At 37.3% G+C, this 23,490-nt stretch overlaps 1 protein-coding gene across 2 annotated transcripts in view; it reads left to right on the top strand.

The window, feature by feature from the left end:
* Positions 1-23,490, top strand: part of Adgrb3 (adhesion G protein-coupled receptor B3) — a 729,546-nt gene that overhangs the window by 303,903 nt on the left and 402,153 nt on the right. For both annotated transcript variants that reach the window (XM_041655382.1, XM_041655381.1), the window contains exons 8-10: positions 2,498-2,599; positions 2,962-3,068; positions 22,521-22,715. In XM_041655382.1, coding sequence (XP_041511316.1) covers positions 2,498-2,599; positions 2,962-3,068; positions 22,521-22,715 — 404 coding nt within the window. The remainder of the gene's footprint in view (positions 1-2,497; positions 2,600-2,961; positions 3,069-22,520; positions 22,716-23,490) is intronic.

The following is a 23,490-nucleotide window of genomic DNA, read 5'->3' on the forward strand; positions in this document are numbered from 1 at the left end:
TGGGGTGACCTCCTCTTAGGAGACAAAAAGTTGGGTCTCTGTGGCCAGCGTGTGGGAAATTTGTGGAGGCAGCAGGAGACAGATGCATGTGATTTTCATGAGTTGGGGGCCTAGACGAGGCAGCGATTAAAGTCTCACAGCTTGCTTCTGGGAATAAGGAGCTATGGCTACTTACCAGTTGTGGCTGCAGAAAGTGGTATCCCAGCTGTTAATTGAGCTCCATGGGGAAGGAAACGTGCAGAAAGGTTGTCCCACCTTACTTAAGTTTGACATTGTTGGGGTGAGTTATTTTGCTTCTTTGTGTGTATGATACACATTCATTCTATGTGTCCCTCCCATTCCCACGGCCAATTTAAGGATAAAAACCCATCTTTGAGTCCCAGGATGAACCCTGATTCTGTGTAACATGTCCCTGTGTAATAGGTGGTGTTTCTAAGGGGTCAGAAAAACATGGCTTTAATTCTGATGGGGTGAGGTCAGGATACCCTGGCTTGATGACTCTTTTTCCATTTAGTGACCCCATCTACATTTATTTTCTCATCTAGAGTTAACATGCAATAAATGGAGTGTTTGAATTCTGAAAAAAAAAACAGGTTTATTTGCCTCTTCAACTTTATTTTCCCATGTAGTATATTAGAATGGTGTGCAACTCTTATTCATAGTTGGGGAAATTAAATGGATCCAGGGATGTGAGATTCTAAATAAGGCTTATTTTAAAAGGCTACGATTGTTGCTAATTTTGAAATTATCTAAAGAGAGCTTTGCATTGATGATCATGCAGAAAGCATTCAGAAGATGGATCCAGGAAAACACCACAAGTAATCGGTGGATACCAGAGAAAAAATAGCTAAGATCCTGGAGAAAGGAATTCCCCGGAAAAGGAATAAATGCAAGTCTGCAGAGCTGCGGGAAAGTTCAGTGAGTTCAGACTGAGATAAGCCTGGTAGCACAACATTGATGGGATGAGGAAGATGCCATCCAGACATAGGTTAACGAAAGAAAAATCAGCCACCAAATCTTCCATGGTGCAAAGACCTCATAGAATGAAAACAATAGCCTTGTGCTTCGGTGAGAATCTAGAAAAATGCATATATACTATCTGAGAGGCAGAAGAATATCATGAATAACAAAGAAGCTATTGGGAAAGCCCAAGGAAACTGGGGATGCCTTAAGACTCTAGGATCCAAACTTTACTGAATCCTCCACCTTGTCTACCACCACAGGGGGACCTCTTCTTTTTAGCGGCGGTGCCTCATCGTAAAGGAAATAGAAGAGAGGTGACCTGTGCTGACAGGTGCAGTTCTGAAACATCACTCTTTGAAAAGAAAATACAGCCTAAGGAGCTAATGTGTGCAACTATATTCTTCATCAACTAAATACAGAAATGTGAAATAGGTTCATGAATTCTGAAGTAGAAAGTACAATGTTTGATGAATCTCACTATTTCATGATTTAAAATACAGACCTAGCAGGTTCTACTTATGTATTTATATATACATATATGCATGTAACAATAATTAATGGATAAAGAGACAAATTTGAAAAAAACAAGGAGAGGTATGAGATGGGAGGTGTGGATGGAGAAAAGGGATAGAAGAAAAGATGTAACTATATTATAATCTCAAAAAATAAAAGAAGTAATTGAAATAATATTTCATTTGTGGATATATTATTTTTATTTTTCTGTCCCTTTTTTCTTTTTTCGGTCTTTTTTGCTTTGTTTTTTTTTTTGTTGTTGTTGTTGTTTTTGTTTTTTGAGACAGGGTTTCTCTGAGTAACAGTCCTAGCTGTCCTGGAACTAGATTTGTAGATCAGGCTGGCCTCGAACTCATAGACATGCACCTGCCCCTGCCTCCCGAGTCCTGGACTTAAAGGTGTGCACCACCCTTGCCTGACTCTTTTCTGTTTCTTTGCTTTGTAAATAAATTGATATTTAAAAAGCAGTAAGGCATAAAGATCAAATCAACATGCTTACATAAAATCAACTATGACTACCATGGCTATTCCTGTATGAAGAAATAACATATATCTTGGGCTGTGGATATAGCTCAGTGGTAGAACAGTTGCCTAGTATTGCTAGACATGTGTGTGTGTGTGTGTGTGTGTGTGTGTGTGTGTGTGCTTGTGTGCATATGCATGTGAATATTTCTCAGTGCCATTAACAATGTCAAAACAACTGGTTTACTGGAAAATTAACATCTGTAGTTTCAATGAAGTTTGTAAGACTTTTTCACTAATGTTCTTAAATGTGTCCATTTATTTGAAAACCCCATTGACTCTTCAATTAAAACGTGTGTGTAAGAAGCTATAAAGAACCCGTGAGGGTTTAGAGACTGTTAAATGAGACCTTTATAAGCACATCTCTAACATGTCAGTAAATTCTATATGTACAGACAGGGAAGAACTCTGCATTTAGATGCGTTTGATGAACACGTTGTGCCAACATTTGAGAGCATAAACTCTGCTGACATTCATAAGTCTGCTTCTTCAATTCCAGCACCTTATGAAATATGCCCAGAGGATTATCTGATATCCATGGTGTGGAAAAGAACTCCTGCAGGAGACCTGGCATTCAATCAATGTCCACTGAATGCCACAGGTACAGTAAGAGGACCCATCCACCCCCAATAATGTTTATAGCCCTGAACTGCATGCTATGTTTGCTTAGTAAGTTGTGTCTCTGTCCTTGCTCTATAAATAAGTCTGTCCAATAAGCAGTTGATGAAGAGATTTTAGTAAAATGCTTTGTAAATGGAGTCAAAGAAGAGATTTCAAAAACGTTGCTGATGCATTTCTTCCTCACTATGACTCATGAATTACAAAAATATTCAAAAGAATTTCATGTGCATGTTTCCTAAAGCAAGAAAGAAAATGCATAAACCCAGCTTGTAGTCTGCCTCCCAATGCTATGCCTTCCAGTATCCTGCTATAAAGCTTCTCTCTGTTCTTTGTGACACGCAGGCACCACTAGCAGACGCTGCTCTCTCAGTCTTCATGGAGTGGCCTTCTGGGAACAGCCGAGCTTTGCAAGATGCATATCCAATGAGTACAGACACTTGCAGCATTCAGTAGGTGCAAAGCCAGCTTTAGTACTTGCTCTGTTTATTTTTTCCTAATGATCAGAATGTGAGAATTTAACCTTCTGTTGTATAATCAAATCAGTAAAAAAAAAAAAAAAAATCTCTGAAGAAATGCCCCAAGGAAAAAGGGATGTGATCGTAAACTGATTTCTGTGACTCTGAGCTAAATTGTTTTGTTCCTTGAGCTTGGGTTTTTATAGATCCTGGCAATTTAAGTGAAAATATTCCTTGTCTGAGGGGAGAAAGACCGGAGCCAAATCGTTCTCAGTTTCACATGTAAAATTTCAACAGTGTATCAGGATGGATTCAAGTCTTCATTAAATACTGCACTACTATTTTACAACCTGTACATCTGTTAATTAAATATCTTTTACTTTTCAGTAATTGGAGAATGACAAGGCTGTGTTACTTAGATACCCAATTTCTCATGCAGTTTAAAATATAGAGAACATGGTGGTTTGTTGCACCACAGAAACTTAATTAATCACAAAAGATTATATGGCAAAATTTTCTAAAATGGCCCTTTCCCCCAGATACCATTGAATTATTAACAGAATGTAATATTCCAAAATACTATTCACGTTCCTGTGTTTTAAATTCCAGAATCTTATGAAATATGCCCAAAGGATTTTCTGATGGTGATGGTGCAGAATATTTTTGAACACAGATAAATTTTGCTTGGTCTTGCTCAAGTGCAAGTCATTGCTGTATTCAGAGGCTGCTATCATTTCAGCCTGGCCGACATGAAGTCCTCCACATACAGGCAAGGTGAACACTGTGGAAAATAGAAAGGAAAAAAAAAAAAACCCAGGAAGCCAACACAGTGATGTTAAGAGCCCCCATGCTCTCCTGGGCTTATGTTTGCTTTTCATGTTCTCGCTGTCAATCAAAAACCACATAGTGAAAATTTTCTTGTGTATGAAATTAATAGCTTAGGCAATAACTGCACCAACTAAGTAAAATTGGTACTTATTCAGTTACCAGAAAAACAAAAGACTCATTTTAGAAAACCTAAAACCAAATGCAGTCACATATCAAATTGGAACTTATCATTAATGTAATTGATAATCATTTCAACACATATAGTCTTATTTCTTTCATTGTGTATACAAATGTGTGTTTATATGTATACACAAATGAATTATTGGCTATATGGGGCCTTATTTTATTATAAATATACATTCACATGTTACATAAATATGTACTAGAAAAATACAATTTTTTTTATATTTTCTACATAACCAGATGAATGTCCATTCTGTTGCTGATTTGTTATATAAAGGTATTAGATAGCATTTAGTGTAGAAATTTTTAAATGCAGATTGTGTGCATGTATATATAAAGCATCATATATGTATATGCATACACATATGCATTTATACATAATAGAAATATTATATATAGCTTAATTTTTCACATAAAATGTAAGGAATAATATGTAAGCTATCTTCTAATAAGATCTATCACTGATTCAGATTGCAGAATTATAAACTGATGTAACTTAGTAAAAGCAGTGTGAGCGAGAAAGATGCCATGCAACGGAGCTCAGGTGGAGAGGTTTTTTAATTGAGGGAAAGTGAAGGGGGAAAGGGAGAAGGGGAGAAAGAGAACTATGGGAGGCAGACAGGGCCCTTTTAAAGCAGAATGCAGGGAACATGCACAGGAGGGGCTCTTCATGGCTACAGATGAGCACGTAAACCCCAAGATCAGGCCAGTAAGATGCCTGAATACTGACATTAATAGCATAATTTTATGTGATTTTTTTGCCCCTAGTGTTAGATAGCCTACTTTAATCAAATTGGATTTTTTAAATTTCTTTTCATTTGTGTATCTTGGTTTTTATTTTATTTTGTTTTGTTTGGTTTGGTAATATTGAGGATTGTTCTCGGGGCATCCTATCTTTTAGGCAAATGTTTACCAAAGCACAATATCACCACCTTCTTTTCCTTTTCAACCCAAATATGTCTGTATACAATTTATACAATTCTTATTGTTGCAGTGAATAGAACAGTTGCAGGGATTAAATAAATGATAAGCCAATCCTTGCGATTTAGTTAAGAATAATTATCACTTTTCCATAGAAAGTTTTGCTCTCCGTATTTAACTTTTGAGTTGAACAAAGAATGAGTTTATGTTCTTGAGTACAGGTTGTCTAATAATGGAGGTAGACGCACTCTATGAAATAGAAGAAATAAAATTTCAAATTGTGAATCCTGTAAGAACTGCACATTTAAAAAGTTAATATCAGTTGTTGGGAATATGCCCCTGATAAGAGAATATCAACTGTGGGTACTCCCTTCCTAGTTAATATGGGATTAAAGGCTCGCGCCACCACCGCCCGGCTCAATCTGTGTTTTAAATGACACTTGTCTACAGTTATCTTCATCATGCAGAGTCTACTAAGGTTGCTGGAGATAGAAGACAAAACAAGTTCTCTAAAGAATCCCTCCTGTTGTGTCCCTAAGTCCAACTTTGAGAACCAAAGCTTAATAGTGCTTATGATATAAAACAATTGAGAGTCTCACAAACCATAATTACTTTAAAGATTGCATTCTTTCCTCTGAAAGAGTTTGTCACTTTCACATTTACTCTTTGATTATTTTATGCTGTTATATTCATAAAGCTAATTAAATTGTAATAAATTATTTATAATATACTGTGGGTTTATTTAAATTAGGCATATAGTTTCTAACCTTTCAATTTATACATTACAATATATGTTGCAAACACATGTAGATAGTGTATCCATATAATGGCTTCATAAATAAGTAAGCAAAGGCTAATTTTGAAAATAAATTTTATCATCTATAAATAATAACTGAGTATGTCTCAATTATATCAATATATTAATTATATACAAGTTATTATAGAGGAAATTGAGTCATTAATCAGTTTAAAATATAAAATTCCTGATCAATCATGCTGCACAATTTGTGTGAGTTATTAGAAGGTAAATGCCATGTTATTTTAGTTTACTTTCCCTAATGTGGAGTACAATGCTGAGAACAGATAATATAAATAGTGCAAGAATGTTTATTTTCTTATTTACAGCAATCTATTGGCAGTCAAAAAGTTCAGATCCAACCATTTCATTTGTGATTTTTAATCTTTTGAAAACAACACATATTACTGTACAGATGCAGCTTTTCTAGTCCAATAATTTGTATTAATATGGAGTAATTGTAGAAAAATCATCACATTGTGGACTTCTTTAGTCAATACAGATCAACTCCTGTGAAGTTTGCTTGTACACCCTATGAAATACAAAGTTAAACCCAATCATTAAAATGCTATTGTTTTCTTAAACTTAATTAACACACATACATACTCTGCTCTTTCTTTTATTAATCTCCCTTCTTTACAGTGAACATACATTCACACACATACATACATACAGAGAGACAGACAGACAGAAAGACACACACACACCTGAAGAAACAGGCATTATAGATGTCAGAAAAAAAAATGTTGCTGCAAAAGAGCATATCTTAAGCAAAGGGAATGGAAACACGCTTACCAAGGATTTTAACACGCTAACCAGGGGTTTTTCCTAAATTTGTCAGGCGGATAAGTCACTCCCTTTTCTGTGTAGAGACTGAACAATGGCATGAACGACTGGAAATGGCTGACAATATTATCCTGGTGAAAGGCCCTCTATACATAAATCAAAGTTATAGGTAAAAATTTTCTCTTTTAAAAGTCGGATCCTGAATTCTCTGCTCCTATACTTTACAATGTCCTGATACAAGCACACCAACTTTGAAGGAATGCTTTATCTGGTCATTGAAAGTTTGACATCCTGGCAAGAGATGCCAAAGAGTTTGAGTCTTGACGTAAGGATGTTTAAAGAGAGCTATAGAGCTAGAGATGAAAAGAGACAGATAAACCAAGACACGGGGCAAGGATATACAGAGAAAGAAATAAGATAGGTTTTGTTATTTTGCCCTCATGTTCTTTATCTACAGCTGAATTTTTCTCCATTGTCACAGCACAAGCATGCACACACACACACACACACACACACACACACACATGTGCACATGCGCCACAAATTTGCTAACCATTTCATTTAACAAATTTTAAGCACATTATCTAAGAGAATGTTAGTCTATGTTATTATTAGATCTTGATTAAGGGAAAGGAATTAGTATCAGCATTAGCTTATTGTGAATCAGAATTTAGTAAGGCAAATATATGCAAAATTATTGTTTCTATAATAAACTTGAAGAAGCCAAGGCAGGGTTAGCTGTTACAGAAAATAGCACAAGTATTTAATTTTCAAATATGAACTGAGTACTGCAGCATAAGAAACATTTATAAATATGTGTTATACAGAAGCTAGAAGATAGCAACTAGCAGAGGAAGCAGAGAGGAGGTGTCAGTAGTCTTGACCATGGCTGAGCATCATAATCGCATTGAATCAATAAGAGGTCACTCAAAGGCCCATTAAATGGAATTGATATTAATATCTACTATACATTCTGCTATTATGAACTATTACCAATACTAATTAACACATTGGTTGGCATCTATACTTTTATCCTCTCTTGCAGGAATGTGGATACTTGTGTTATAACTACTTAAGACCAAGCATTTCACTGCCTTTTCAGTAACATTGCCAAACTCTGAGAATTTGCCCAAGTCATGACTTCTAGAACTCAAATAATTATTTCAGTAATCAGCAATGTCAAAGAAAGCTAAAGAACATAAGTTCTTTTAAGACGGCCAGAAGCCTATTTATTTTACAAGAATTCATACAGTAAATTTTTTGGATTTAAGTTAAAGTATTTAAATCTTGGAACTGTTAATAATTAATATGTCAAATTTTATAACATCTTTGTGATCTCCTAATAAGTTTTCCATTATTTGATTTTTTTACTGTTCCAACAGAATATAAACTAATTAAGCTGTCAAAATTTTTCCATCCTGACAAAATAGTAAATATAATAAACTTTATATGTGTCTTAGTAAGTGTTCTATTGCTGTGAAAAGACACTACAACCATGGCAACATTTGGGGGGGGTATTCTATTTATTATTAATTAATTAATTTTAAAAATATTTTCAATTTTGTTTACCAATTCTAGTTCCTACTCCTTCCCCTCCTCCTGCTCCATTCACCTTACCCCCCACCCCACCTCCATCGACTCATCAGAGAGGATAAGGTTTCCATGGGGAGTCAACAAAGTCCAGCACATCACCCTAAGGCAGAACTAAGGCCCTTCTGCCTATATTTAAGCTGGGCAAGGAATTCCACCAAGGAGAATGGATTCCAAACATCCAGTTCAAGCAGTAGGGATAAATACTAGTTCCACTGCCAGTGACCCCACAGAGTACCCCAACCTTATAACTGCCATCTACATTCAGAGGGCCTAGTTTGTTTCTTTGCAGATTACCCTGCTGTCAGTCTGGAATCAGTGAGTTCCCACTAGCTCAGGTCAGCTGTTTCTGTAGGTATCAAAATCATGGTCTTAACCATTTTGCTCATATTATCGCTCCTTCCTCTCTTCAACTGGACTCTGGGAGCCCAGTCCAGTGCTTCACTGTGGATATCTGCTTCTATCAGTTACTGGATGAAGGATTTATGATGACTATTAAGGTAGTAATCAATCTGATTATAGGGCAAGACTAGTTTAGACACCCACTCCACTATTGCTTAGGGGTGTTATCTGGGGTCATGCTTGAGGATCCCTGGGATTTTTCTTAGTGCTGTTTCTCCAAGGCCACATCTTGACCATCCCATTCCTTTAAGTTCTCCTCCCCACTCCATTTCTTCCCTCCTCTTACCCTTTTGCTCTCCCTTTTCCTTGCCCCCATGCTCCCAATTTTCTCAGAAGATCTTGTCTATTTTCCCTTCCCAGGGGGAATCCATGTATGTCTCTCTTAGGGTTCTTCATGTTACCTAGCTTCTCTGATGTCATGGACTATAGACTGGTTATCCTTTGCTTTTTTTCTAATATCCACTTATAAGTAAACACATATAGTGTTTGTCTTTCTGGGTCTGGGTTACTCACTCAGGATGGTTTTTTTTTTTTCTAATTCCATCCATTTGCCTGCAAATTTCAAGATGTCATTTTTTTTCACCAGTGAATAATACTCCATTGCGTAAATGTAACACATTTTCCTTTTCCATTCTTTGGTTGAAGAGCATCTAGGTTGTGTCCAGGTTTTGGATATTACAAAGAATTCTGTTATGAACACAGTTGAGCAAATATCCTTGCAGTATGTGTGTGTATCCTTTGGGTATATGGTCAAGAGTGGTATTGTTGGGTATTTAGGTAAGTTGATTCCCAGTTTTCTGAGAAAACTCCATAATGAATCCAAAATGGCTCTACAAGTTTTCACTCCTACCAGCAATAAAGGAGTGTTCCCCTTACTTTACATCCTCACCAGCATAAGCTATCATTGGTGTTTTTGATCTTAGCCATTCTGACTGGTGTAAGATGGTATCTCAGGGTCATTTTGATTTTATTTCTCTGACGGCTAAGGATGTTGTGCAATTCCTCAACTGTCTTTTAGTCATTTGAGATTCTTCTGTTGAGAATTCTCTGTGCAAATTGTGCACAATTTTAATTGGATTATTTGGTATTTTGATGTCTAGTTCTTTGAGTTATTTATATTTGGAGGTCAGTCCTCTGTTAGATGTGGGTTTGATGAAATTCTTTTCCCATTAAGTAGGCTGCTCTTTTCTCTTATTGATTATGTCCTTTGCCTTGTAAAAATTCTTATAAAAGAAAGTGTTTAATTGGAGCTGGCTTGCAGTTTCAGAAGGCTAGTCCATTGACATAATGGTGGCGGAAAGCATGGTAACATCCAGGTCATCATGGTGTTGGAAGAGAGCTGAGACTACCACATCCTGATTCACAGGCAGCAGGAAGAGAAAGTCACTGAGCCTGTTTTGGGCTCTTTGAAACCTCACAGTCCATTTCTCATAGTGACACACTTCCTCTAACACTTCCTCCACACCTTCTAATCCTATCAAATAGTGCCACTTGGTGATAATCAAGCATTCATATTCATGAGCTATATGGATTCTTGAAAAACTAAATATTCTGTTTTATGGCAATTACAAATAAAACATAAAGAAATGGGAATAGCTGTGTTTCAGTAAAATTATACAAAAACATTCAATGAATTCAACTCAAACTGCAGGCTATAGTTTACTGACTCCGAGGATTTATATATATATATATATATATATATATATATATATATATATATATATATGAATACATAATTCCTTTGGAATTCTCCATTATAAAATAGGCAAACTATTTTTGTTTTTGTCTATTTCCTCATCTATTTTCTTTAGCATTTTAATCATACCTAATTTAGATTTTCTACCATCTAGTTTTAATATCTGAATAATTTGTGCCTGTCTTTCCCGCCCCCTCTTCCTTTTTCTTTTGTTACTAGTCAAATCTTCCAATCTCTTTGCATATCTAACAATGTTTATGGAGAGTCAGGAATTTCATCAATGGATGTGCCGTGTCTTCAGACCATGCTCTTTCTATTCAACAGAAAGCCTTCTATTCCTGTAATAGCTATCTTTGTTTTAAAGATAACTTCTTTCTTGAATCTTTGGGAATTTCACATCATGCCCACCAATTCTGCTTACCATATCCTCCCCTAACCCCTACAGCATCCCCCATAAGAAAATTTCAGAAAAATCAAACCAAATCAACACAAAGGAAGCAAACAAACAAAACTAAGAAAGAAAAAAATTCGCTTCTTCTTTCCTGCCTCTCCAACATTTCTTCCTTCCTTCTGGTGGCACTGGGAGTGGTGTGTCACATACTATACCCTTTAGTTCAGTCAGCTTTATTAGCAAATGTTCATTGAAATAAGTCACTGGTCTGGATCAAGGCCCCTGGTCTCTGGCACGCCATCATCACTGGATCTTCACCAGAACTCCTCTGGGAGATCAGATGGCCAACACAAATCATGGAGGTCCTATTGGTATTGTATGACCAGTCCCTTCATGAGCCCTAGCAGGTCTTAGATGGCATAGATGTTAGGATGGAGAAACCCAAGGCCCAGCTGTTGGCATGGGTGGTAGCTGAGCTGATCAATCTGGGCTACTTGGATCACCCACCTAGGGAGAGGTGGCAGAGCCAGCACTCCCATGCCAATGCCATCAGTTAGTTCTCCCTTGCCTATGGTGAGGGATGGGACAATCTAGCCTGAGTGCAGGGGCCAGTTCTCCTGATAAGGGTTGGAACCAGTTGTCTTGCTGCAGTATCCAGCAAGTGGTACGTATAGAATAGCTAGCTTTTTATCACTGTGATAGATTCTTGACAAAAAAGGAATTAATAATAAGACAAAATATTTTTGGGGGCTCACAATTTCAATAGTTTCATTCCGTGTATGGCTACTCTCTTTGATAGGACTATTCATTAGGCTGGACATCATAACAGAGGCAATGTGAAGTAGACTTGTTTACCTTCTAGAAATGCAGAAGCAGAGAATGGGACAGGAGAAAAGCCTAAAGCTCAAATACCTTTCAAAACATGATCCCACTGAACTGCTTCTCCCACCCTGGTTACATCTTTACCAAGTCCCAAAATTATTATTGAATTCTGAATCTGTCACTGATTTGGGATGTCCTTCTGTATATGTGTTGTTCTATTGGTTGATGAATAAAGCTGTTTCAGCCAATGGCTTAGCAGAGTAAAGTCAGGCAGGAAATCTGAACATGGATATAGAGAGAGTAGGTAGATGACACCATTTAGCTGCCAAATGAGAAAGACATCAGGCAACTGCTGAAGAAACAAGATATATAAAAAATGAGGTAAAGACACAGCCTCATGGCAATACATAGATCAATAGAAATGGGTTAATTTAAGATGTAAGAGTTAGTTAATAAGAAGCATGAGAAAACTGGCCAAAGAGTATTGTAATTAATATAGTTTCTGTGTGATTATTTGGGTCTGGGCAATGGGGAACAAAAGAGAAGTTTCTGCTTACATAATGACACCCACTGTGGGGCATAAACCCATGTCCCTGAGATAGAAAGAGTCTGATGCTCTACTGACTGGGGAGTCCATTGGAAAGAGAAGAGTCCCATAATCTAGTTACCTCTTAAATATTATATCCATCTGTTCTGGACTAAGCTCTACAACATGATCCTTTACAGGATACCTCATACTCTTTCCTTGCTTATTCAAATACATTCAAGGACTGTGTGTTCTCATTCCAATTAGGGATTGATCTTGGTTGGGCTTTTTTCATGCTTTAGTAATATTGTGCATTAGATAGAAAAGAACAGGGCTAGCCAATTTATGACACTACAGTGCTGCCTTCTGTGCTAAGAGAGCTTTGGTAGCCAGCTTAAAAGAAGCAAAGGTTCTCTTTAACTTACAGTTATCATCAGTAGTTGTTTGATTATTTAATTTCTGGCCTATGGCAAGATAGTACATTTTGTGGGAGAATGTAAAGGGTGGATTTCCCTATAGTGGCAATATACAGTCTCATAACAAACCTTCAAACCCATGCATGAGACCAATGATCTAGCTCTCCTGCACCTATATTCTTCTTCCTAATGTTTTCTCAGGCACCCAGTGGTGCTGTGTGCTATGAACCAGACCTTTAAACATGGATCTTTAACAGACACATCATGCTATCACAGAGTCTGCTTAATGCACATTTTTCCATTATTTCACTTAGAGGCTTTGAAGGGGCAGCATGTGTGTGGCTATCCTGTTGGATCTGAGCATAAAGGAAGCATATCTGTGACTTTCACTGCTTTCTCACTCAGTAATCCAGATTTCCTCCCAACCTCCCATCTGTCAACTGTCTTCAGGTGAAGACAGTGGCTACTCAAAGTTCTCTTACTGGGCATTGGTTTGAAGTACTGGAAAACATGAAGAAAATGATGATTCTGTACTTAAAAAAAAGACTTAATTGTATATGTGTATGTGTGTGTGCGCGCGCACGCGTGCATGTACACAAATATTAGAGAGCACATGAAGAGAAGAGAGAATAACATGGAGAAGTCCATTCTCTCTACGATGTAAATCTCTACTATCTCCTTCATGACATTGGGTTTGGGAGCAAGAAGCTTTACCCACTCATCCACATAACTGACCAACTTCTGTATTTTTAAAATGTTTGTCCTAACTCTACAGCATTTAGACACCATAACTTAGGATATCATATTCTGAGATGTCAAGTAGACATATAAATAACTTAACAGCAGTACCAAGTGAATGACTTTGATCATAAAAATATGATGTAATCATTAAATGAATTAAAAGATATATTTAGATTATTGTTTAATGTGAAGGAGTCTCATGTATAATTATATTTTTAAATGAAGCCATTCAGAGCAGTAAGAATCTTTAATATAACTTACCGATGGACTGTAGGAGTTACTGGTGAAATAATATATAAATATATGCTGTATCAAGTGTATCATTTGCAAAGAGAAGCTATAATAGACCTTTTTAAAGAATTGAGACAATGGAGGTAACTGTGGCTGGCAGTGGGTGGTATAAAATGGAAAGAATAAATTTAGTGCAGTAATATGCCCACTCTATAAACCATGACCAGCCTGCATTAATGCTCCCTTATAAAGACCAAAGATACTTTATTCAGTACTATCAAACACTCCAAAAATTTCATATACCATCCTGTTTCTTTTACTCTTAATCTTGCAATATGATATATAAGTGTCACAGCAACCTTTCTGCTTGTCCTTTGAAGGAAATATCTCTCAGTGTTGCAATGTCAACAGGAGTGATTACTGATATTATCATTTGAAATGAAATACTAAAATCATAAAAACATTTCTGACACCTAAATTAGAAAAATAAATAATTATTTCCCAGGGGAAATCATGTATTTTTTCCCTCATTACTTTATTTGAATAAAATTACATAAGAATATTCTTGTAGGTCTTGGCAGTTATAGGATCATTTACACATTATAGTCCAAAATTGTTACTGTTCAAATAATTAGAAATACCTCAAAATGTAGTAAATTTCTTAAAGTTCTATATTTCTTAAGTTGTTATTCAGGAGGAAGAAAAGATTTAATATCCTTTTAAGATGCAAGGAACTGGGATTGATATTTAAATAATTAAACTTTTTGGTAATGTTTAGTGAAAATGAGTTCTAAGATTTGAACTAACCATGATAATATCTAAGAGACAGGCTTGACTCAGACTGCTTTAAAACAAATCTTGGGACAATCGCTGCTAAGGAGCTCTGAAGTCCTGGTTCACAGCTAATCTGACTGGAGCCTTATTTCTACATAAAGAATTGCGGATGTCTGTGACATCTATAAGATTCATGCTAAAACTCAGATTTCTCCTGAAACATTTCTAGTCCTGTACTGGCCATATAGAACTACTTTGTAAATTGTATATTATTTTTCTTATATTTATTTTTAAAAGAGTGAAAGGAAAGAACTGTAAGTGTAGACATTTAAAATTTTTAAAATCTGAATTCCGAATTCCAAAGTTTTCAATTCTAAATCACATCAATTTTATGCCTTTAAATTATTAATCTTATTTTTATCTTTTGAATTTGTAATAAAATTGCACCATTTCCCCCTTCTGTTTCATTCTTCCAGATCCTCCCATATACCTCTCCTTGCTCTTTTTCAAAGTCATGACATCTTTTTAAATTAATTGTATTTTCTTATATACACACAAATACAAATATTATATATATATATATATATATTCCAAAATATATAAATACAAACTTCTAATTCTCTGCACTGTTACTTAAATGTATAAGTTTTCAGATCATTTCATATCAGATAACCAATTATTTTGTTCTTCTCTTGGGAAGACTTATTCTAAAAGGCAATTCTGTCATGCAAATGTTTTCCAATAGTTCATATTTTTATATTGAATAATCATCAAACTGCCACTTTTACTTTATTGCACACACAAAAAGGAAATAAAAGGAAATCTTTCTTTAGTTTCACTTCAGTTTAGCAGGCACATGGAACAAGAGATACCACTGTGTGACAGACGACATGAAAGAGATTACTGGGGCCTCAGAGATGACTGTGAACTACAAGCCCTTCAGGAGTTCAGAGTCTAGTGGAAAGATAATGCAGTAATATGACAATGATGTAAGATAGAACAAGATTACCTCCAGGAGGCATGAAAGTAGAGATCATGTCATGATTACACTTATCTGAATAGAGTTCGTGAAGCAGAAAAGAAATGTAATGATTTAACCAGAGGAATTGTCAGCAGCATGTAAAACTAGGGAAGACAGCGAATCAGGAGGCTAACACAAGATCCATGTTATTCCTTTGGAAGTCATAAATAGTTTGGGTAAGATGTCATTAGAAGAGTAACAGAAATATATAATCATAGGTTAGGCAAAGGCAAACTTCAGCGATCATACTGAATGACAGAAATTTATTTTCACAAACTGAAGTATAGCTGAACTAAAAAGAGAGAATCTGTACAAAAAAAGTGAAGGAAGGAAAAAAAATGAATGACAAAAATTTATTTTCACAAACTGAAGTATAGATGAGCTAAAAAAGAGAGAATCTGTACAAAAAAGTGAAGGAAGGGAGAAAAAAAACAAGGCCAAGTTACAGAGTTTAGTTTTGGGAGTATCAGGTTATACGTGAGCCCAGAGCACTTGCTGGAGGCTAAGATTCAAAGTCCCTCATGGGAATGCTTTCAGGACCACCTTCACAGAAGAAGAGGGGCCCTACCAGGGCTCCGGCAACAATCAGACACCCTGTTGCTACTCTGGCTTTCTAGATAAGAAAAACTATGTGAACTCAAGACCTAGGGCATTTCTGCGAACTGTGGGGGAGGGAGAAAAGAAATAACTCTGGAAACTGAAATTCCTAGCCCGAACGAAGGGCCAATAGAAATCACATGGTAGTCAGCATGAGTTGAACCAAGACCATCGAACTGCCCAAGGACTTCTCTGCTAGAGATAGATAGATAGATAGATAGATAGATAGATAGATAGATAGATAGAGATATACATCTGCAACAGGTCTACAAGATACTTTACAAACCATGGTTTGGGGCCCTGAAGGATGAGAACATTCCCCATGTTTACAATAATTATTCATTGTATTAGCTAAATCCTATGAATGGAAAACCAGCACATGTAGGAATCAGGAGAGTTTAAGATGCATATATGACAGAAAAGCTATTTGTCTGAAATAAGAGAAGAGAGGAGGAATAGAATATGGTTAAATAGTGGAAGAGAATGTTAAAGATTAAGCATAACATTTATTATTATGTAATCGAGCTTCTTGGTGCTGTGGCAAATGCCTGAAGAGGCATCACCAAGAAGGAAGATGCTCTTGGCTCACATTTCTCACCATGGTTGTCTGGTGCTACTATTACTGAGAGATGGACATCCTGATTCTGAGAGGGAACATGTGATGCAGCAAATCTTCTCACACTGGAGTAATAGAAAGTCAAGACATACAGACAGGAATGCGCCAGCAAAAATAAATTCCCCAAACACATCCCCACGGACATTTCTAAAACCACATTCCCTTGAACCCTACCTCCCTAAACTTCCAGTACCTCTCAAAATATCACCATGAGGTAGGAACCATCTTATTTTATACCAAGTCCAAATGGGTAACAGATGAAGAAACTATTGCTGAACTGGATGTTAAAAGACATAAAGTTCTGGACCAGTATACATTATCCAATCAGAGAGAAAAGAGGAACTGAAACGTGAATCCTGGTGAAGTACAAGCTATTAAATGTGCTTTCTCGGAATACTCTTTATGTTCTCTGTCAATGCTGTGCATAGTCTTCACCAGCATAAACTTATCACAAGGTAATTGCCCTGGGTACTTTTTAGCAACCATGTCCGGGAGGATGCTGATTACTGCCAGTTGTGAGAGCTAGAAAGATCTGAGCAACTGTTTGCTAAGAACTGGACTGAGCACAGCTCATTCGACATAAGCCTACTAAGTACCTGTCAGGTGGCAATGATGCCAATTTAATACTAATTCAGGCTAGATGTGTTGCTGATACAGACTGATTGAAAAGCTTACTTTCCTTGTTCTGATTAGATAGTCTATCAAGTGCATCCCATAACTGAAACTACTGCAAACATAAATCATGCCTGAATGTTTTCTTCTTAAAGATTCTAGTTAATTCTGTGAAGGGAAACACCCATAGATCTGTAAAATAATGTCTATCTCAGACACAGGCATAGACTGTGAAGTACTAGATTAAAGCAGTCGGAGCTCATTCAGAGTGGTAACTACTGCTGTTTCTGCTCCAGGAGAAGAGAAATCTAAGTCCTCTGACTCTGAATTGCACACGTCAGTACAAAACTGACCTCATGGCATTTCCAGGCTACATTCCATTTACTTCCTTCCAGAACTCTCTAAACCACCTCTACTGAGCCATACATTTTCTGCCTAGCTATTGTAGTATCTCTGGAAGTCAAGAGAATTCTTTGTTGCGTATTTCTGGTTTGTCTCAAGCTACCGATTCAAGTTTTAGCTGTTGACGATGTCTACAAGTAAGATGGGACAACACTTATGTTTACTCCAATGCTCTAACAATGATGAGAGCATAGATGGTGACTCACTCATTCATCCTTTAATTCACCCATTCGATATTTGAAGTCAATGATTATAATGTCAATGACAACATTATAACATAAACCAAATGAACAAAATCTGGCAGGTAAAGTTGAGTATATTGGACTGGGATAAGGTGATTGAGAAGGATAAGGAAGCCATTTTTGATAGAGCTTTCTGAGAAGGTGACCAAAAAGGCATAGTAGTTCAGACAGAAGGAGAAGCAAATGGGAAGGTACCACACCAAGGATGTAATTATCTCTCCTTGAGAGAAAGGAAAAGGTGTGTGACTAGACCACAGAACACAAGGGTAAAGATGCTGCAAGCCTTGAGTTCTCCCATGAGGAGCTCAGTTCATGGGATAGAAAGGGCCTTATTTATATAGTTTCTGCTGCGGATTATCTCGGGTTTATGTCAGTTCATTTGAATGAACCAAATGATTTTTAAAGCACTTTACTGCACAGTTTTTTTTTCTTCACATATTATATGAGAGGTAGGAAACCAATCCTCCTAGCAGTGACAAGATATGCATTTCAGAGCCTGGGCCATCTTGGCTTTGAAGTTCTTTTTCCTGCATTCCACTGCAGAGGTATAGTTAGTGCATGACAGCGGAATACGCTCTGATGGATCTCTGCTGTACTGTACGGTAAGATTATTGGGACAGGAAGATGGCCAACCGTGATGAATAGTCAATGTGGTAAGAATGGTAAATAGACAGGATGAGAGCAAGCACAAAGATGAAATCCCTTATGGTTTGTCTATTTAGAATGATAAGGAATAAATCTGAGTGTCTCGTAAGAGATAAAGGAAGAAAGAGAGAAAATACTATAGCACAGTAACAGGAAGTCATGGAACATGTGACCAAAACAGGAAATTGTAAAAAGTCCTCAGTAGTTCAGGAGAAGAGCATTAGTTCAGTCTGGCAGTGTGTCATTGTGGTATCCTGGTGATGAGCTCTTAGTCTGAGGCACAGTGTCTATATGATGGCTAAGTTCTCTCTCTCTCTCTCTCTCTCTCTCTCTCTCTCTCTCTCTCTCATACACACACACACACACACACACTGCATACTGAATGAGTGAAATTAATTTACAATTTTCAAAAATGCAGGATTTAGTAAAAATAACACCTTTTAAAATATAACTATACAAAAATTGTGCTTTTAGGAAATATCAAATGCACTTTGATAGCCATACTTAAAGGAACTGATGGCATATTTCTTTTTATATTAAGATTTTTTAATACAGTCTTTTCTCATTTTACATAGCTTTTCCCATTCATACTCCCTCCTCTCCTACTGCTTCCTCCACCATCCCCCCACCCCACCTCTCCTTCTACTCCTCAGAAAGAGTAAGGCTTCCCATGGGAAGTCAACAAAGTTTGACACTTCTCTTTGAGGCAAGACTAAGGCCCTACCTTCCCCCTCATATCTAGGCTGAGCAAGGTATTCCTCCAAAGAGAATGTGCTTCTAGATACTAGTCCAAGCACTAGGAATAAATCCACCCAGTGGTGCCACAAACTGTCCAAACCTCACAACTGTCCCCCACATTCAATGTGCCTAATTTGGTTATATGCAGGTTTGTCTGCTTTCAGTCCAGAGTCAGTGAGCTCTCACTAGCTCAGGTCAGCTGTTTCTGTGAGTATCCCCATCATGGTCTTGACCACTTTGCTCATATTATCTCTCCTCCCACTCTTGGACAGGTCTCATATAGCTCGGCCCAGTGCTTCGCTGTAGATCTCTGTATCTGCTTCCATCTGATTCTGGTTGAAGGTTCTATGATGACAATTAAGGAGTCATCAGTCTGATTAGAGGGCAAGGCCAATTTAGGTGTCCTATCCACTGTTGCTTACAGTCTTAGCTCGGGTCATCCTTGAAAATTCCTGGGATTTTCTCTAGTGGTTTCTCTATGGTTTTCGATAGCCCTTTAATGGCTCCCTCAATCAAGATATCTCTATTCTTTCTCTCACTCACTGTCCTTCCCCCTTCTTGAGTATCCCATTCCCTCATGTTCTCTTCTTTTCTCTCCTTCCCTTCCCCTTTCCACCTTCCCTCTCCATGCCCCTCCTAATTTTCTCAGGAGGTCTTGTCTGTTTCCCCATTCCAAGGGGATCCATGTATTTCTCTCTTAGGGTTCTCCTTGTTTCCTAGCTTCTCTGGGATCTTGGACTGTAGGCTGGATATCCTTTGTTTTACATCTAATATCCACTTATAAGTGACATCAAATTACCAAATAATACAATCAAAAAATGGGGTACAGAACTAAACAAATAATTCTCAACAGAAGAATCTCAATGGCCAAAAGACACTTAAGGAATTGCTCGAAATCCTTAGCATCAGGGAAATGCAAATCAAAACAACTCTGAGATATGATCTTATATCTGTCAGAATGACTAAGATCAAAAACACCTATGATAGCTTATGCTGGAGAGGATGTAGAGTAAGGGGAACACTCCTCCATTGCTGGTAGAAATGCAAACTATACAGCCACTTTGGAAATCAGTATGGTGGTTTCTTAGAAAATTGGGAATCAATCTACTTCAGGACCTAGCAATACCACTCTTGGGCGTATACCCAAAAGATACATACTCATACCACAATGACATTTGCCCAACTCTGTTCAAAGCAGCATTATCCATAATAGCCCAAACCTGGAAACATCCTAGATGCCCCTCAACTGAAGAATGGATAAAAAAATGTGGTACATTCACACAATGGAGTACTACTCAGAAGTTAAAAAAAGACAATGACATCTTAAAATTTGCATATAAATGGATGGAACTTTAAAAAAAGCATCCTCGATGATGTTACTCAGATCCAGATGACATATTTCTTAACTAAAAAGGAATAATCATAACTATTAAAATTTAATATTCTTTCTTGAATATTTCTCTGGTGCATGCTTTCTTGATTATTTTGTCATTTTAAAATCACTTTAATTACAGGTTAGGCATGGTGATGGTCAAGTTTAGCCTTCCTTAGGTATTTATTCTCTCTCCGTTTCATACCTTGTAATTCCTACAGTTTCTCTCTTCTTGTACTGTAAGATTAGCAACACATGAAAACTGACAGTCAAGTCTTGACCATCACACTAATTGAAATTATATATCTTGGAAAAACCTTATTGAGAGGATTTCATCTTATCTTTTTTATTTTTATTTGGTTATCATTTTCTTTATATAAAAACCCTAAAGTTGTCTAACTTTCTATTATGTTATAATAAGCCTTGATATTTACAGATTTTTCCTAAACTGAGATGTTAAGACTGTGACAAGTCTCTCTTCTTGAGTTTAAGTGTGGTCATTACATAACCTGGGCTTGCCTGGAACTCAGCATGTAACCCATGCTAGCCTTTACAATCCTGCCTCAACGTCATATTTGGTAGGATTTTAGGCATGTGATTTTCCTTGTTTCCCTTTTATCTGGAGTAATGTGATGTGCTTGGGATCAAATCTCGAACCTGACATTCTAGAGAAGTACTCTGCCAGTAAGATACTACTCCAGCTCCTTCTATGATGGTAAGGCAAATAACCAAAATTGACTTAGAAAACAATTATGAAGTTTTTATAATTTCTCTTCCCTCCTTCCCTCCCTCACTCCCTCTGTACTTTTGAGATATGGCTTCTCTGTATAGCTCTGGCTGTCCTGGAACTAGTTTTGTAGACTAGGCAGGACTCAAACTCACAGAGATCCACCTCCCTCTATTGGGATTAAAAGACTGCATCACCAGCACTTGACTTATAATTTATCATTTCTGATCTCATCCCTCTAAATAACTTCCCAGACTTGTTACATGTAAAAGTTTTTTTTATTTTTATACTTAAACTACATTTTCTCAATTTATTACACATTCTAGTCTTCAAGATTGTCAGTTCTGAGGAGATACACAATGTTCACATTAGCTTTTGCATACTGTACAGTTAATCTATTACACTGTGGGTTATATGAAATATACTGGTTTTTTAATTAATTAACTTATTTATTTATTTTACATTCTGATCACAGTTTCTATTAGCTGTAAAGTAAAGAATAACCATGCTATAATCCATAGCCTCAGAGAAGCTAGGGAGCAGCAAGGGGAACACTCAGATCTCCCTGGGAAGGAGGAATAGAAGAGATTTCTTAGGTGAACTGGAGGTAGATGGGAATGGGAACATGAAGGACCAGATAGGGGTAGTGTGGGAGAGAGAACTAAAAGAACCCACTGGAAAGGGACACCCTTTCAAGGGACCATTTCAAGGTCAGGTAGAATCATGGTACAAAGGAAACACCCAGGGATCTACAATGATAATACCAGCTAAGATGCCTAGCAAAATGAATACATAGCCTGATCCATGGCCACTTCCTGTGTCCAGGCAAGACTACCAGTGGAGGAATTATGACACCAACCCAACCACATAACTTTTGACCTATTGTCTGTCCGGACTATGGGACGTGCTGGCATAAGGGTGACCGAGATTCTGGCAGTGGCCAGCTAATATAGTTTACCTTTATTGCAGGGTGGTGGCCTCTTTATAGTATACTCAAAACAACATGTTTCCTCCTTCAATACAAACTAGAGAAATCAAAGGACCAAAGCAAGGGATTTTGACTCATACCTAGAATCACAGCTCTTGGCAGCTAGAGACAAGGGGGTCATAAATGACAGCCTTTGCTTGCTCATATAGTGAGACTTGGTCTTAATAAAAAGATCCAGCCTGAGACCCATTCATCGAGAATGATCCCAACCTATGATGCTGCCTAGAATGCTGGGACCCAGAGCCTGAATGGCCTAGACATGTAGGATAGAATTTCCTGTTCCTAAATCCTTCTAAGTATCACGCTTATTTTAAAGTTAACTGATATGCAGAGAAATAGTCATGAAGATTCTGATGTGTTTTCTGTTCTTTCGATCTTAACAGATTAAAGAGCACCTTGCAAAGGGGCAGCGGATGCTGGCAGGTGATGGAATGTCCCAGGTCACCAAGACACTGTTGGATTTGACGCAGAGGAAGAATTTCTATGCAGGTGATCTTCTAGTATCTGTGGAAATCCTCAGAAACGTGACAGATACATTTAAAAGGGCAAGTTACATCCCTGCATCAGATGGTGTCCAGGTAAGAGAGATAGAGCCTGAGAGACAAGATCGGTGTAATGTTTCCTCTCCCCCAGACGCCAGTATACTCACCTTGGAGGTAGCTGGAAGGAAGGAAAGTTCATTGCTTCTTCAAAACACCTTGACTGTGTGTAATGTGGACTCTGGCCGTGACCTCAATTCCCATAGAAACGCTACACTTCAGTATCCTCGCCATTAAAATGCTCACATTAAAGCTCAAGGAAAGACCAAATGAGCGTATGTGTGAAGTGCTTTGAGCCTGCGGATGAAAAGCATTATCGCAAATTCAAGGTGGTATCATGGATATTTTATTCCCACATTTAATATCACCATCTTGCCATAGGAGACTATTAAAAGTACATTAGGTATAATGAAAGCATATTAAGTATAGCATGCAAAGAAGGCATAGTGTAACATCTGTATGAGGACTTCTTATTTGAAACAGGGAGAGCATATTTAACATTGAGAACTCTTGCCTGATAGTGTAAGGCACATAGAGGATCATTTGAAATGGAAAAATAAGAAACTCAGTAGCTCTATGAAGCCTTTTGACCTTGTCATGGAAGACCTTAGAGCAACATCATTTACCTCCATAATATTGCTAAGTACTAACCCACTTGAGTGTTGCCTTGCCGTTAAAACAAAGCCCAGTGAAACAGCATAGGTAATGTAAGGTCATTGTGTACGTTTAGATTAAGTCCTTTTCTGCTGTAGACTAAAATGTACTCCTGCTCAGTTGATTTTTGCATTTCCAGCAAAATGCAACTCTGCTATCA

The sequence above is a fragment of the Microtus oregoni genome, unplaced genomic scaffold (genome assembly GCF_018167655.1).
Source record: "Microtus oregoni isolate MIOR12 unplaced genomic scaffold, Mior012 000007F_ref0000211, whole genome shotgun sequence".
Classification (NCBI taxonomy): Eukaryota; Metazoa; Chordata; class Mammalia; order Rodentia; family Cricetidae; genus Microtus; species Microtus oregoni.